Source organism: Camellia sinensis, unplaced genomic scaffold, assembly GCF_055761805.1.
Source record: "Camellia sinensis isolate YWXY unplaced genomic scaffold, ASM5576180v1 Unanchor14, whole genome shotgun sequence".
NCBI classification, from domain to species: Eukaryota; Viridiplantae; Streptophyta; class Magnoliopsida; order Ericales; family Theaceae; genus Camellia; species Camellia sinensis.
Genome location: NW_028129020.1, coordinates 5,736,587 through 5,750,503, shown reverse-complemented (window position 1 = coordinate 5,750,503; position 13,917 = coordinate 5,736,587). Strand labels below are relative to the sequence as shown.

General features: G+C 38.3%; 1 protein-coding gene across 1 annotated transcript; it reads right to left on the bottom strand.

Annotated features, from left to right (window-relative positions):
* Positions 1-5,612: 5,612 nt before the first annotated feature.
* Positions 5,613-9,068, bottom strand: LOC114256106 (rust resistance kinase Lr10-like). The gene is made up of 4 exons (XM_082911945.1): positions 9,020-9,068; positions 8,361-8,466; positions 7,942-8,323; positions 5,613-6,230 (listed from the first exon to the last, which is right to left on the bottom strand). The coding sequence occupies exons 1-4, from the start codon at positions 9,066-9,068 to the stop codon at positions 5,613-5,615; spliced, it is 1,155 nt and encodes a 384-aa protein (XP_082768071.1).
* Positions 9,069-13,917: the final 4,849 nt, after the last annotated feature.

The following is a 13,917-nucleotide window of genomic DNA, read 5'->3' as shown; positions in this document are numbered from 1 at the left end:
GCATAGTAGCAAGTTCTATGCATTGTTGATCGTCCACTTGAAACTGGATATGTAGTAGACACTAATAAGTAGCTGGCAATTATCTATTTAGTCATCAACTTTCCCAAAAGCTTGAGCTATTAGGAAACAGGCCCAACAATGTATATCTCAAGTTCTCCAACAGGGCACAATGCTCTTGAGCATGTGTTAGAATTGATGTATAAAAAGAAATAGAGAATTGTATTATTGATTGATATAATGTTGATTTCTATTACAATGATTCATGATTCCTATATATAGAAGAGGGTGAGTGTGTAGTAGGTAAGGAGTAGGTGAAGTGGAGGTGGTAGTGGTGTAGTGGGTTAGGTTTAGTGGAGTAGGTGAGGTGGTAGTGGTGTAGTGGGTTAGGTTTAGTGGAGTAGGTTTAAGTGGGTGAAGTAGGTGGAGAGTAGGTGGATTTTAACAGCCCCCCGCAAACTCAAGGGGGATAGGAACTAACCAACTTGAGTTTGGAGAGAGTAACAAAACAAGAAAATACATAAAAATAAAAGAGGATAAGAGACACTGTATGGTCGTGTCAGACCATTGGTGAAGACACTGGATGGTGGTGTCATAACGTTGTAGAGGACACTGTATGGGGGTGTCATAACCATGTAGAGGACACTGTATGGTGGTGTCATAACGGTGTAGAGGACACTGGATGGCGGTGTCAGACCGATGTAGAAGACAGTTTATGGGATTATGTCGGACCGTTGTAGCAGACAATGTTGTGACAGTTGTGGTGACAGTTTACGGAGTCTTGCTGGACCCTTGTAGAAACTAACCGGAATCAATGTCGGGACAGTTTACAGAGTCTTGTCGGACCCATGAAGGAGCTAACCGGAATCAATGTCGGGACAGTTTACAGAGTCTTGTCGGACCCATGAAGGAGCTAACCGGAATCAATGTCGGGACAGTTTACAGAGTCTTGTCGGACCCTTAAAAAGTCGCACCCTCAAAAGGTGTGCCCAATCTTTCAAAAGGCGTGCCATCAAAAGGCGTGCCCAATCCATAAAAAGGCGTGCCATCAAAAGGCACGCCCACTTCATCAAAAGACGTGCCCGACAGAAAGCGTCGAGCCATCAAAAGGGGCGCCTGACACGCGGCGATGCACGTGATTGACAGAGCGCGTGTCGGCCTCGTCGTCTCTGTCTTTATAAACCAAAGCGAAGTCTGAGGCTTGGAAGCATAACAAACCAGTTGAAACCTCTTCGTTCTCTGTAACATTCTGTAACCAACCCTTCTCTGAAACACTCAGCAACCCAAAACCATGGCTTCTTCTTCCCGTTCAGCTACCCAGAACATAGCCTCTTCTTCCCGTGGTCTGCTCACTCTCTTTCCCGACCTCAACGAGTCAACAAGAGAGATAACTGGTGCGGTGGCCTGTGAACCTCAACCAAACACCTCTGGTTTTGCTCCGTTGAACTTTCCGATGCGGTCGGTGGAGCAAAAAATGGCAGTGCAAACGGATATTGAAGCTAATCAGTATACATTGAAGTCCTGTGTTGAAACTATGACTGCGGTCACAAACTTGTCGCACCGGCTGCAGAGTAGGACAAATGAGGTGCAGCAGTTAAACGCCCAACTGGCTCTGCTCCAACGCATGTATAAGGATGCGCGAGCAGAGATAAGTGTGCTAAAGGCGGAAAATAAGGAGTTGAAGCGGAAGGCCACCGTTATGTTCCGATTTGGAGGTCCGCCATATGCTGTAGTGGAGGAGCAGGGTGGAGTGATCGTGCCCAGTGGAGTGGGAAATACGGAGGCAACACCGTCAAGGGCCGTCCAGGACGGAGGCAAGAAGAAAAGACCGGCGGCAGAGTAGAGAAGGGATAAGGAAAAAATCCCGCCTGTGGGTGGGTGTGTGAGTGATGTTTGTTTTGTTTGTTTGTTTGTTTGTTTGTTTGTTTTTTTTTTTTTTTTTTTGGTGTAAAATTGTGACCGGGGTTGATCCCTGAGATGAATAAAATATGGGTTGTTGTGCAAACTCGAATGGGAGGTGTGGTTCAAGGGTGTTGGAGCAGAAAAAGCAATCTTGAAATCTTGAAATTTGAAAATTTTGATTTTGAAATTTTGAAGCCACACTCGCACTGATGTAGCAGATGTGTATTGCCAGTGGTGTGCCGTGTTGTATTGGAATATTTTTTTATTTTATTTTATTTTATTTTTTTTTATCAATCTTCCCGCCTATGCAAGACAAGTTGATTGAAAGTGGTGGGAAGAAAAAGTGAAAAGAAATGACGGGTGATAAAATAAAATATAAAATCAGTGGGTTGGTGGGTTGGTGGAAGAAAAGTTTAAAAATAAATGGGTGGAAATATTAAAATAAAGGTGGGTGTTTGGTGTTTGGAGCTTTAACAGCCTGTGGAGCATGGTTTAGAGAAGAGAAACCCACCCAACTTCTCTCTCTCTTAAATAAATCATTCTCTACACCTTTTGACCCCACTCCAGCGCCTCCTTTTTTCTTTTAGTAGACCACACCATCGATCAAAAAATTCTTTTGCATATAAAAAGACTCATTCATCTTCTTTTTTTTTTTTTGTTTGTTTTTGATATGCAAACTGACTGGCAACCACCAAACCCAGACCCTCAAAGAAATCATGGTGTTCTTATCTCCTTCCACTTTATTTATTTTCTGCTCAATCCTTGATGGTGTTGTCATAGCTACACGAGACCAACAAATCTAAGCCCGGCTGAGAGAGACGGGATAATTCATTTAGGAGCTGCTGTTGTTGCACATCAAAATCTGGCCACAAATCTAAGCCCTCTGCTGCAATATCTCTTGCATTTAAAGATGATCACAAGCGACTTGACTGTGTATGAACTGCTGTGTGTTGTGTGGATGGGTCTGATTGCTCTCAATACTATACACACTATAGATACATGGCAAGAAGCATTGGGGGACCCAAGTGAAGGTATCCCCAGTATTATGGTACATATAATGAACTCAAGGCTGCTGGAGTGAATTTCCTCCAAAAGAAGAATATAGTGTACCTTTAGCACTGACTGCCAAAGTGCCACCAATGTCAGTATGTGTTCTCCTCCTCAGCTGCAAGTCATCTTCTTCTTCTTCTCCTTATATCTAGTGGCATTTGCACAAGGAGGGCACAAGCCTTGTGTTCAAGCTTTCGGAGCTGACCAGTTTGATGCACAAGATCCGCAAGAGTACAAAGCCAGCAAGCCACTACAAAGACTGGTGTATAGGAGGGTACATTGAATTGGCACAAACAGGGCATTCGAGAAGCTCCTGGACGCTCGTGGTGGGATGAATCGCAGAAGATACAACATTGTTGTGAGGCTTCGAAGAAGGAAACTGAGAGTGATGAAGATGAGGAAACAAAGAAGGAAGAGTTTCTGGTATGTGTTGAAAAAAACTCCAGCGGGCAGCGAAGGCAAGGTTGCCGGCCGGCTGCCCGCCGGAAAGAAAGGAGTATAGGCCTAAATCTTATAGCTCTGATACCATGTTAGAATTGATGTATAAAAAGAAATAGAGAATTGTATTATTGATTGATATAATGTTGATTTCTATTACAATGATTCATGATTCCTATATATAGAAGAGGGTGAGTGTGTAGTAGGTAAGGAGTAGGTGAAGTGGAGGTGGTAGTGGTGTAGTGGGTTAGGTTTAGTGGAGTAGGTGAGGTGGTAGTGGTGTAGTGGGTTAGGTTTAGTGGAGTAGGTTTAAGTGGGTGAAGTAGGTGGAGAGTAGGTGGATTTTAACAGCATGCTATGGATGCAAAGGGTTGACAAAAATAGTCTCACATCATGATCATCATAATAGTCTAGGGCGGCATCTCGAAACCTTCTGATATACTCCACAAGCAGTTCTTTGTTGAGCTGCTGTTTGGTGTTGCTTGATAAATGTCTAAAAGTATGTAGTTAGTCCATTATTTTTTAATGGTAAAGTACTTTTATTATATTAATTCCCTCAATTTATTTTAATTGTGCATTTATAAATTAATTTTATCTCTGCAGAAAATAAAACATTTCGACTAAAATAAAGTTAAGATGTGGGCCTAGCTATTCTAATTTACATTGTCAACATATGAATGTCGCTGGAGAAGTGAAGTGCACGTGTGGTGCCATGATAGGGATTTCAAAGTAGAGCAGAGAATTTTCATTTTACAGATCCATGGAAAGAGATGTGGTTCAAATCGATGAAGGAAAGAGAAGCGAATAGAATAAAGGTGGTTTTTGGGCCAAAAGTTCTTGAGTCAATTTGATGAAGGTTAGGAGAATAGACAATGTGTAATTCCCTATTGGAATTGTGCTATAGTTTGTAAAAATAGAAAAAAAGGCACGACTCGTGAAAATGTTTAATATAAAATTTTTTGTAGTGTCCCATTTCAAAATGACAAAGCTCTGATTTTTCTGTAAAAGATTGGATGAAGCTGAGAAATTGCGAGTTATGGTAGGTTTTTTTTTATGGAAGGACTGTTTATGTATGTTGGTGATGTAGAAATGGAAACCAGAGACTTGTATGTATTTTATGGTGATAGCATTGTATGGGAGCTGTTTTATGTAGAAAATTTACCCTTTTTGTTACTGGAAACTGGAGGTTTTTATTGTAACAGAGGAATTTTGTGGTGGTTTGGTACAAGTTGATCGTAGAACTTCAGAAATTTCCGTCTATTTGAAGCAAAGATTAAAGTTATAGAGCTTGAAATACTGGTTCTATTCTGGCAAAAGCGGCTTTTACAGTCAACAGGATGAAGATTATTGTGAGACTGAGGGTAGTTTCTAGGACAGTTCGAGGCTGATAATGGTTTTCTGCTACCTTCACAAAACATAGTCATCATCTAAACTTAAATATATAGTGAGTATACGTGTATTATGTTTGATTAGGGTATGATATAGAATAGGATATGAGGGGAGGATTAAATTTTATTCTAGATAGGGTGATATGACTAATGCAATGGTGGGTATTGCTAATCCCACCTTTTTGAGAGATTAGCAATATTATGGTATTACCAATTTTATTCATTTTTACAATCAAACGTGTTATTTTAAGACAAGAAAAAACATGTGGTATCAGCAATCACCCTACAAGGCACGTATCAAATAAGGACTAAAATATAACGATACTAGTTAGTATCTTGTGTGTGCAAGTTGAGAGCTGGGGTGGTATTTCGTAAATTAATTTAGCACTTACTTCCATCACCATTGCCGCCACAACAACCCTAACACAACCACCACTTAAAATATTCAGCATTAATCATTAGTTTTCAGATTTTCCGTATTCAGTTTAATGAAACACCACCACCTTAGGATATCAACATTCAGATTTAGTTTCATTTAAATCAATTTGTAATGATCATTCATTGTTGTGTAATGGCATTAAGTATTTTGCAACTACAGTTAAACCTCAAACCTATTTATGCATTATTAGATTTGTATTTATTTGTTACCTTCCGATGCATAGTAATATATATATAGCAAATGCAAGCAAAATTATTTCAAAGCCCATGCACCAGATGTATTATTTGAAAAGCTTTAAGAGTAGATTGATTACACAATTGTATCTGATCAACAGAAAAAATATTTCTACCACACAAACTGATAAAAAGTCTAAAACAAGCAACACTTAATTGTTTCTATCACTTGAATTCAGAAATGACTTCTAGCTTGCTATCAAAAGTCCACCCACCCCTAGAAGTCCTTGGATTTGTGGTGGTAAATGGACTAGGGGGCATTGCCAGAGTTTCTCCATTTCCTTCTAGCATTTGAACCACAACTTTCATAGCAGGTTGATCTTCTGGGTACCATTGAATGCACCAAATTCCTAGAATTGTTAGTTTCTTCACAATCTTAGCATCTCTATCTTCTTCAATCACGATCTCCTGTTCTTCTCCTTGATTTAAACGATTATAGATGCATTCAGGAAAGTAAACTTCACCGGTATTATGTTTTGTAACATTAGTATTCTCCCTCCCTCCAACCGTTTCAAGAAGCAACATTCCAAAACTATAGACATCTAATTTGTATGACACGTTTCCAAAGATCCTAGAAAACACTTTGGGTGCAATGTAGCCCACCATCCCCCTAGTAGCAGTCATGGATACAACACTTTGTTCTTTCGAACACAACTTGGCTAGACCAAAATCAGAGATCTTTGGATTGAATTTGTGGTCTAACAAGATATTATGTGGTTTGATATCAAAATGAAGGATTCCTTGATCACACCCTTGATGAAAATATTCAATACCTTTGGCTATGTGTCATGGGCGGACTCTTTTAGAGGCGTAGTAGAACAATTTTCCGTCCGTGTGGCACTCAAACTCCACCAAGTTTAAGCCCGCCATACCTCATTGACAAATCGAGTGTTGATGATCTCACCCGTTTGAACATTTGGCCCCAATGCTTTGTCAAGCAGAACAACTCCCATAGGAAGCTCCGTTTTCATCTGGATGCCACAAGTAGGCCTGATGCCTCAAGTGCACCAAGCACGGCATAAGTTTCTTCATAGTGCCAAGCTTATCTCAAGCAAGGTGCTCGCCCAACTTAGGTTCATGTCATCAAGGTACCTACCCACACAACAATGTGCTAGCGAAGGCCCTCGACTTAGCTAACAAGCCAACATAGCATGTTGAGTCTTTGGAAGCATCTCGAAGTGTCACAGGGTCAAGCATGCCTCAATCGATACATATCTGATAGCCACATGGTCATGCAAAGCCCACAAGACATCTAGGATCAATAACTTGCCCACGGTGTAGTCCTCATGCCAACACGTGTGTTAGATTCCGCCTAAGGCTATTGTGCACCTTAGCGAGTAAGGCAACATCTCAATCCGTAGCTCGCTTGTAGCATAATGTCATCCCTCAATGGATTCAGTCAATGTATAACTTGATGCCTTCATTTGATAGCCCACATATGCGGTGTCTTCCAACCGTTTAGCTTAAGCCACGGGATCCCCACGTGCAAGGTTGAACCCAAATCAAGCACTTGAGTTGGCACAATCCGTAGCTCACTTGTAGCATAATGTCATCCCTCAATGGATTTAGTCAATGTATAGCTTGATGCCTTCATTTGATAGCCCACATATGCAGTGTTTCCTTCCAACCGCTTAGCTTAAGCCACGGGATCTCCACGTGCAAGGTTGAACCCAAATCAAGTACTTGAGTTGGCACACGAGGCTTTTGGTGGTGTTTGGATAGCCCATTCATTCTAGAACGACCCCAAGATGCCATAATGCATGGCATAATGGAAAGCATGCACCAAACCTCGTGCTTGGGAGGCATGCGTAGTGCTTACATTTTTGCACCATCCATGGGGCTCCGAAACCTTTTTGGAGACTCTAGACACCTCTCTGAATGCCTAAAACCCACCCTTGAGTTGCCCCAATGTTGCTCACTTAAAACTCAGTTTGGGTGTGGAGCCAGGTAGGAGGCACACTATACCCCCTTATATATGCTTTTAAAGTCTTTTGTCAACTAGCAAGAGGAAACATGCCGTATGCTTGAGGAGTCATAATGATTTTTCAAAAATTTCACAATTTGAGAAAAATCACCAAACTTGGTCGGGAAAACACTCACCCCAAGGCCCAAGTCCAGTAAAAATTTCAGCCCAAAACTCCTTCATTTGGACCCTCAAACAATGCGCCAAAATCTGCCAAGATTGGCTGCTGCTGCTGGGCCGTGGCCTGGGCTGCAGGCGGGTAGCTGGCATGTGCACGCAGGCTGCGACCTGAGCTGCGGCTGGGCTGCGGCCTTTGCTGCTTGGGCGTGCTGCTGGCTGCATGGTGGCATGTCTGCCTTGGGCTGCTTGGGGCCAACTTTGGGGCCACGTTGAGGCATTGAACCACCAACTTGGAATCTCGATGCCCATTGCCTAGGCACTTCCAAAGGCCACTCTTGAGCACTCAAATGGTCACACCACCACATGTGAAATGTCACGGAGTTGACCTTGCAAGGCAACCAGTGACACTATGCCAAGAGCAAAATCATGTAGCTTCCCCCAACCGAGTGAACTTTTTTCCTGATCAGATGATATAAACTTATCTAGGGAATCATTTGGTAAGTATTCGTAAATGAGAGCTCTTCCAAATCCATCAGCACAGTATCCGACCAAGCGAACCACGTTGATGTGGTGGATTCTACCTATTGCCCCCACTTCGTTGATTAAGTCGCCTCCATTCCCCTTGAAATCATTGAGGATCTTAGCTACAATGTGAACATCATTGGAAAGCTGTCCCTTGTACACTGTTCCATAACCTCCTTGGCCTAGTTTGTCCTTGAAATTGCTAGTAATTTTCTTAATCTCTGCATAAGTGTATCTTGTAGGCTTGAGAGCTCTGTAATCCTCCAAAAACCTTTTTTTTTTTTTTTTGGGTAGGTAAGTCCAAAAACCTTTTGATTTTCACTTGATCCTCTTTTTTCAATTTATTTGATATGTGAACACAATATATTGTGACCATGACTACAAGAAGAAGAAACAAGCCGGATGGGATCACACCTGTAATTTTAAACAATCGAAGTAGGTGTGAAAATCTTTTTTCCCAAAAATGAAAAATAAATAAAAAAAATCTTGGCAGGGTAGATAGAGCGTTCAACTTTAAGCACTAGGCTTTTGGTTTCACCTGTAAAAGATAGACAAGGCTCGACATTTGTCGTTCATGAACTTATAATGTTTCTCATATATATATATATATATGTATTTCCTAGTTGAAGAGGGTAGGAGTACCTGTTTCTTGTTTGCTCGATGATGAAAAAATATCCGTAGTATTTCCCGGTGGATTAGGAACATTATTATTGTCAAAGCATTCAGTTTCATCATATTTGTTGTTGCTACTGCTGTTCCCACATATGAGTTTGGAATTGTACCAACTCAATTCAAGGCCATAAATATATAAATAATTTAAATAATATGCTGGTGATTTAATGGTATACAACTTTGTGCAAGATGATAGCGGCCAATGGATTAAAAATCATTAGGTACCACATAATAGATCTTGGGGCCTTGGCTGTTGTTGCCAAGGCAAGTGATTGGATCCATATTCATTGAATACCCATTTGTTGAGGAACAACTGAAAATACTGTGGTTGGTATATTGTTCATTATATGAGAATTGGAAAGGAGAGGCAGTTAAGTTGAGTTTTCCAAGTAGTTCTGGAGATAGCAATGGCTGGGGTCATGTATATGTATCAACTTAGATATGTAATCATTTTTCCGGACCCTTGCCATGACAGAAAACGGGAGCTCAAGGATGGTATGGTTATTGGTTGAAGAGCAAAATAGTTCGAATCCAGGATTACGATAGCACAGTGATTTGGCTGTTGATTGTCCTTTAGGCAGAATGGGAATCAGATGGCTGGGCCATTCTGCACCTTGTCACCGTGCACTCATCTGAATCTCTTGGTGATGTTGCCAAGCGTCGTCCTCCTTGCAGTAACAAGAAGAGAGAGAGAAATAAGAAGAAAAAGATGGACATTTTTCTTGGCTATTCCTCTGCTTCTTTACCTGACAACTTTCATGTGTGTGTTGTTTAACTTCTAGGAAAGAGAATTATTTGTCGTGGATGAAATGGTAACTTTTGAATTTTCAGTACATATTATAGAGTTGAAATAGACGTGGTTCAATACATAGAAAGTTTAGTACATAGAACTTTCTCAGAAAAGATCACAGAATACTACAAAATGTTTGAGTTGATTCCTAGCATAGCACCACGTTAAAATTGCAATAGACAAATTGACTCACAACACCAATTTACAATAGACAAATTGAGGCCAAAATAACAGGCACAAGCTGCTTTGATTGTTATGTGGACTTGACTTTTTGTTTTATTTAATGTGGACTTTGTCTTGACTCACTGCACCTAGAGTTGCAAAGACAAATTGAGACCAAAATAACACACTTTGATTCCGTGGACTTTGTATTGACTCAATACACCCAAGTGGTAAAGACCATTGGGAAAATTATATTATGGTAACATAGGCAAATCTGTATTTTAACTTGATTTTTACTAATTAAAATTTGCAATTTTAATATTTTTATATTGATTTTGAAAAGATAACATAATAGTATATGTCGTGATGAATGGGTAGAGTAGAGTATTATATCAAACAAAAATGCTACAGCTCCAGAAATAATTATCCAGACTTGTTCAGATTGAATTTCAAGTGTATTTAACCATTGATGAAACAAGCAAAACTTTGTGTTCGTTCAAGTCTGGATGATTATTTCAATCAATCAAAACCATAGATTGATTGTTCCAATTTGAATTTTAAATCAATCCAAACTTCTGTTCGTTCACACACTTAAATTATATTTTAATAATATGTGAACAAAATTGAACTTCAAAAAAGTGTGCGATGACCAAATCAAAGAAAACTGTGTTGTCTTCTTTTATTTACCTATTTTTGTATTGATAAACCAATCTTTTTTTGTTTTTTTGTTTTTTTAGGTTCACACGAGTACTTGTTAGTGGTTAATAAGAGAAGGGAACAATACAAATGTAGTGTTTGGTTCACAAGAGCAAAGTGGAATGAATTGTCATTCCAAACGAGTTTTATAAATAGAATCGCCATTCACCGTTGGAAGGAAATGACCATTCAATTTCGTATCATTCCAATTAATAAAATAGAACAAAAGGTTCATAGTATTTGGATCTACAACCTCACACTATAAAGTAATGTTTGTGTTTAACCGCACTTTTTCATTGAATGACTTGCTGACTTGTGAAAATGATATCATGTGGGATTAGAAATTACAACCTCCCTAATCTCTTGATCTCCCCTTCCATCCCCTCTCTCATGTCTACTAGCATTACTGTTCTTGCTGTTACCCTGTTTCTAATGAATTGCTTTCCTGGTTTTGTTGGAAAAATGATGTTTTATACTGCTTATGTTGGGCCAACTTTGAGCCCAAATTTGAGTGGGCCCCAAACGTCTTTTGGGGTGGGTCCGAAGAGGTGAAGTGTTCCTTGCCGCGTGACAAGTCACATAGTGAAAACGGAACGTCAAAACCATTTATGAGTGAATGGAAAGTTGGCGTCGTTTTTGGGTCTAACATTAATTTTTTAGATAAAATTCATTTGAATTTTTTCAATAAAAATTATTGTGTGAATTTAATTTAATTCTAAATTCCAATTTTGGGTTTCTGAGTAGTTTCCTAAAATTTGTAATTATGAGAATTTAATTTATTTCTAATTTCAAATTTTAGGTTCCTAAGTGATTTCTTAAAATTTGTACCTCTTCCTTTATTTATTAAACTATTCAAATAGTTTAATATATATATATATATATATATTTTAATATATATATATATATATATATATATTTCAATAGTTTAAATAAATAAAGTTGCTACAGGTTTGACTTGGTCCACTACGGTTTACTTTTCATATTGTTTGGAAGGAAATCAATTCCATGTGCAACGGTCAAACTAACTTTGAAAAGTTGGTTTTCCTGTTCAAACATATTGATGCACCTTTTCACTTCAAAATTAGAACCTGTTCGGGTCTTAAGTTTTGTGCCTATATATACTCATCAATTCCAGCAGTCTTGGGACCCAATTTCTGATTCGGAAAAAACAGTCTGTTAAGTTTCTTTTTGCTGTCCAGATTTTTTTTTTTGTACATTCTTAAGACAGATTCGAATTATTCTGTTTATAGAATTTTTCGTTGGTTTCCTTTTCTCTTTCTTCTTTTAAGAAAATTATTTTCTGTGAATTTACAAAATAATATTCTGGTTGAAAAAATAAATAGTGATTATATACTATTTGACAGATAGTAGTAATATACTGTCTATTTTCTTTGACAACTAGTAGTACGATACTGGTGCCATTAACAATTCAGAATATATTTTTGTGGAATTTTGTCAGGAAATTAATTTTAGTTTTTAGAAATTATTTTCTGAGTTTTCATTACTTAAAATTATGTTTTAGTATTTTAATTATTGAAGTGCTACAGAAATTAATTTTCTGTGTGGAATTAATTTGGTTGAATAAAATTTTATTTTATTTCCAAATTAATTGAAAAATAAAAGTTATATTCTTATTTCTTTTATTTTACAGAAATTAAATTTTCCGTGTGGAATTAATTTGGTTGAATAAAATTTTATTTTATTTCGAAATTAATTGAAAAATAAAAGTTATATTCTTATTTCTTTTCTTTTACAGAATTTAATTTCCTGTGTGGAATTAATTTGGTTGAATAAAATTTTATTTTATTTCCAAATTAATTGAAAAATAAAAGTTATATTATTATTTCTTTTATTTTACAGAATTTAACTTCTTATGTAGAATTAATTTGGTTGAATAAAATTTTATTTTATTTCCAAATTAATTGAAAAATAAAAGTTACATTCTTGTTTCTTTTATTTTTTACAGAATTTAATTATGTGAATTTGGTTTAATTTTCTGTGTAGTGTAAATTCTAATTCTAATTTTGTTTTATAATTAGAATTGATGGCTACTGAAACAAATGCCCAAACAAGTACTACTGTGGTGGTTGCAATTGCACCAACCCCCTCTCCTGTGGTGACAATACCAATAAATCATGAAGAAAAGCCAGAGAAGTTCTCAGAAACTAACTTTAAAAGATGGCAACAGAAAATGTTGTTCTATCTTACAACTCTGAACCCGGCTCGTTTCCTCTGTGAAGATGCTCCTATCCTGAAAGAGGATGAAACCGACCGGCAAGTGGTTGCTGCGGTTGATGCTTGGAAACATGCCGATTTCCTTTGCCGGAATTACATCTTGAACGGACTTGACAACACATTATACAACGTCTACAGTCCAGTCAAGACAGCAAAGGAACTTTGGGAATCGTTGGAGTAAAAGTACAAAATGGAAGATGCCGGCTCAAAGAAATTTGTGGTTGACAGATTCCTGGATTTTGTAATGGGTGATTCAAAAACTGTGATCAGCCAAGCTCAAGATTTCCAACTCATTCTGCATGATATTCACGCAGAAGGCATGTCTCTCAGTGAATCCTTCCAAATTGCAGCTTTAATTGAAAAATTACCAAAAGGCTGGAAGGAATTCAAGAACTACCTCAAACACAAGCACAAAGAAATTTCTATGGACGAGTTAATTGTGCGTTTAAGGATTGAGCAGGACAACCGCAATTCTGAAAAGCGGGCTGGTAAGCATCCTATGGAGTCTAAGGCAAATGTGATGGAACATGCTTCAAAAACCAAGAAAAGAAAGTCTTCTGGAGAAAGTTCATCACAAGGCTCAAAAGGGGGGGGGGGGAAAATAAAAAGTACAAGTTTAATAGCAAATGTTACATTTGTGACAAAAAGGGACATCGGGCCAAAGATTGCCATAGCAAAGGCAAAAGCAAAAAGAGAACAAGCAAGAAGCCTGCTTAAGCCCATATGACCGAAGTGGACAATATTTCCAATGGTGTCGATGACATCAATCTTTTTGTAGTTGTTTCCAAGGCAAATCTTGTCGGAAATCCTAAAGAATGGTGGGTGGACACTGGTGCTACTCGTCATATATGTGCCGACAAAAAGATGTTCACATCTTATTCAACAGTGGACAATGGTGAAAAACTTTTTGTCGGCACATATATGACGAGTAGCACCAGTGTCCACCCACCATTCTTTAGGATTTTCGACAAGATTTGCCTCGAAAACAACTGCAGAAAGATTGATGTCATCGACACTAAAGGAAAGATTGTACTTAAAAATCTGGACAGCAAAAAGAAACTTAACAGACTGTTTTTTCCGAATCAGAAATTGGGTCCCAAGATTGTTGGAATTGATGGGTATATATAGGCACAAAACTTAAGACCCGAACATGTTCCAATTTTGAAGTGAAAAGGTGCATCAATATGTTTGACCAGGAAAACCAACTTTTCAAAGTTAGTTTGACCGTTGCACATGGAATTGATTTCCTTCCAAACAATATGAAAAGTAAACCGTAGTGGACCAAGTCAAACCTGTAGCAACTTTATTTA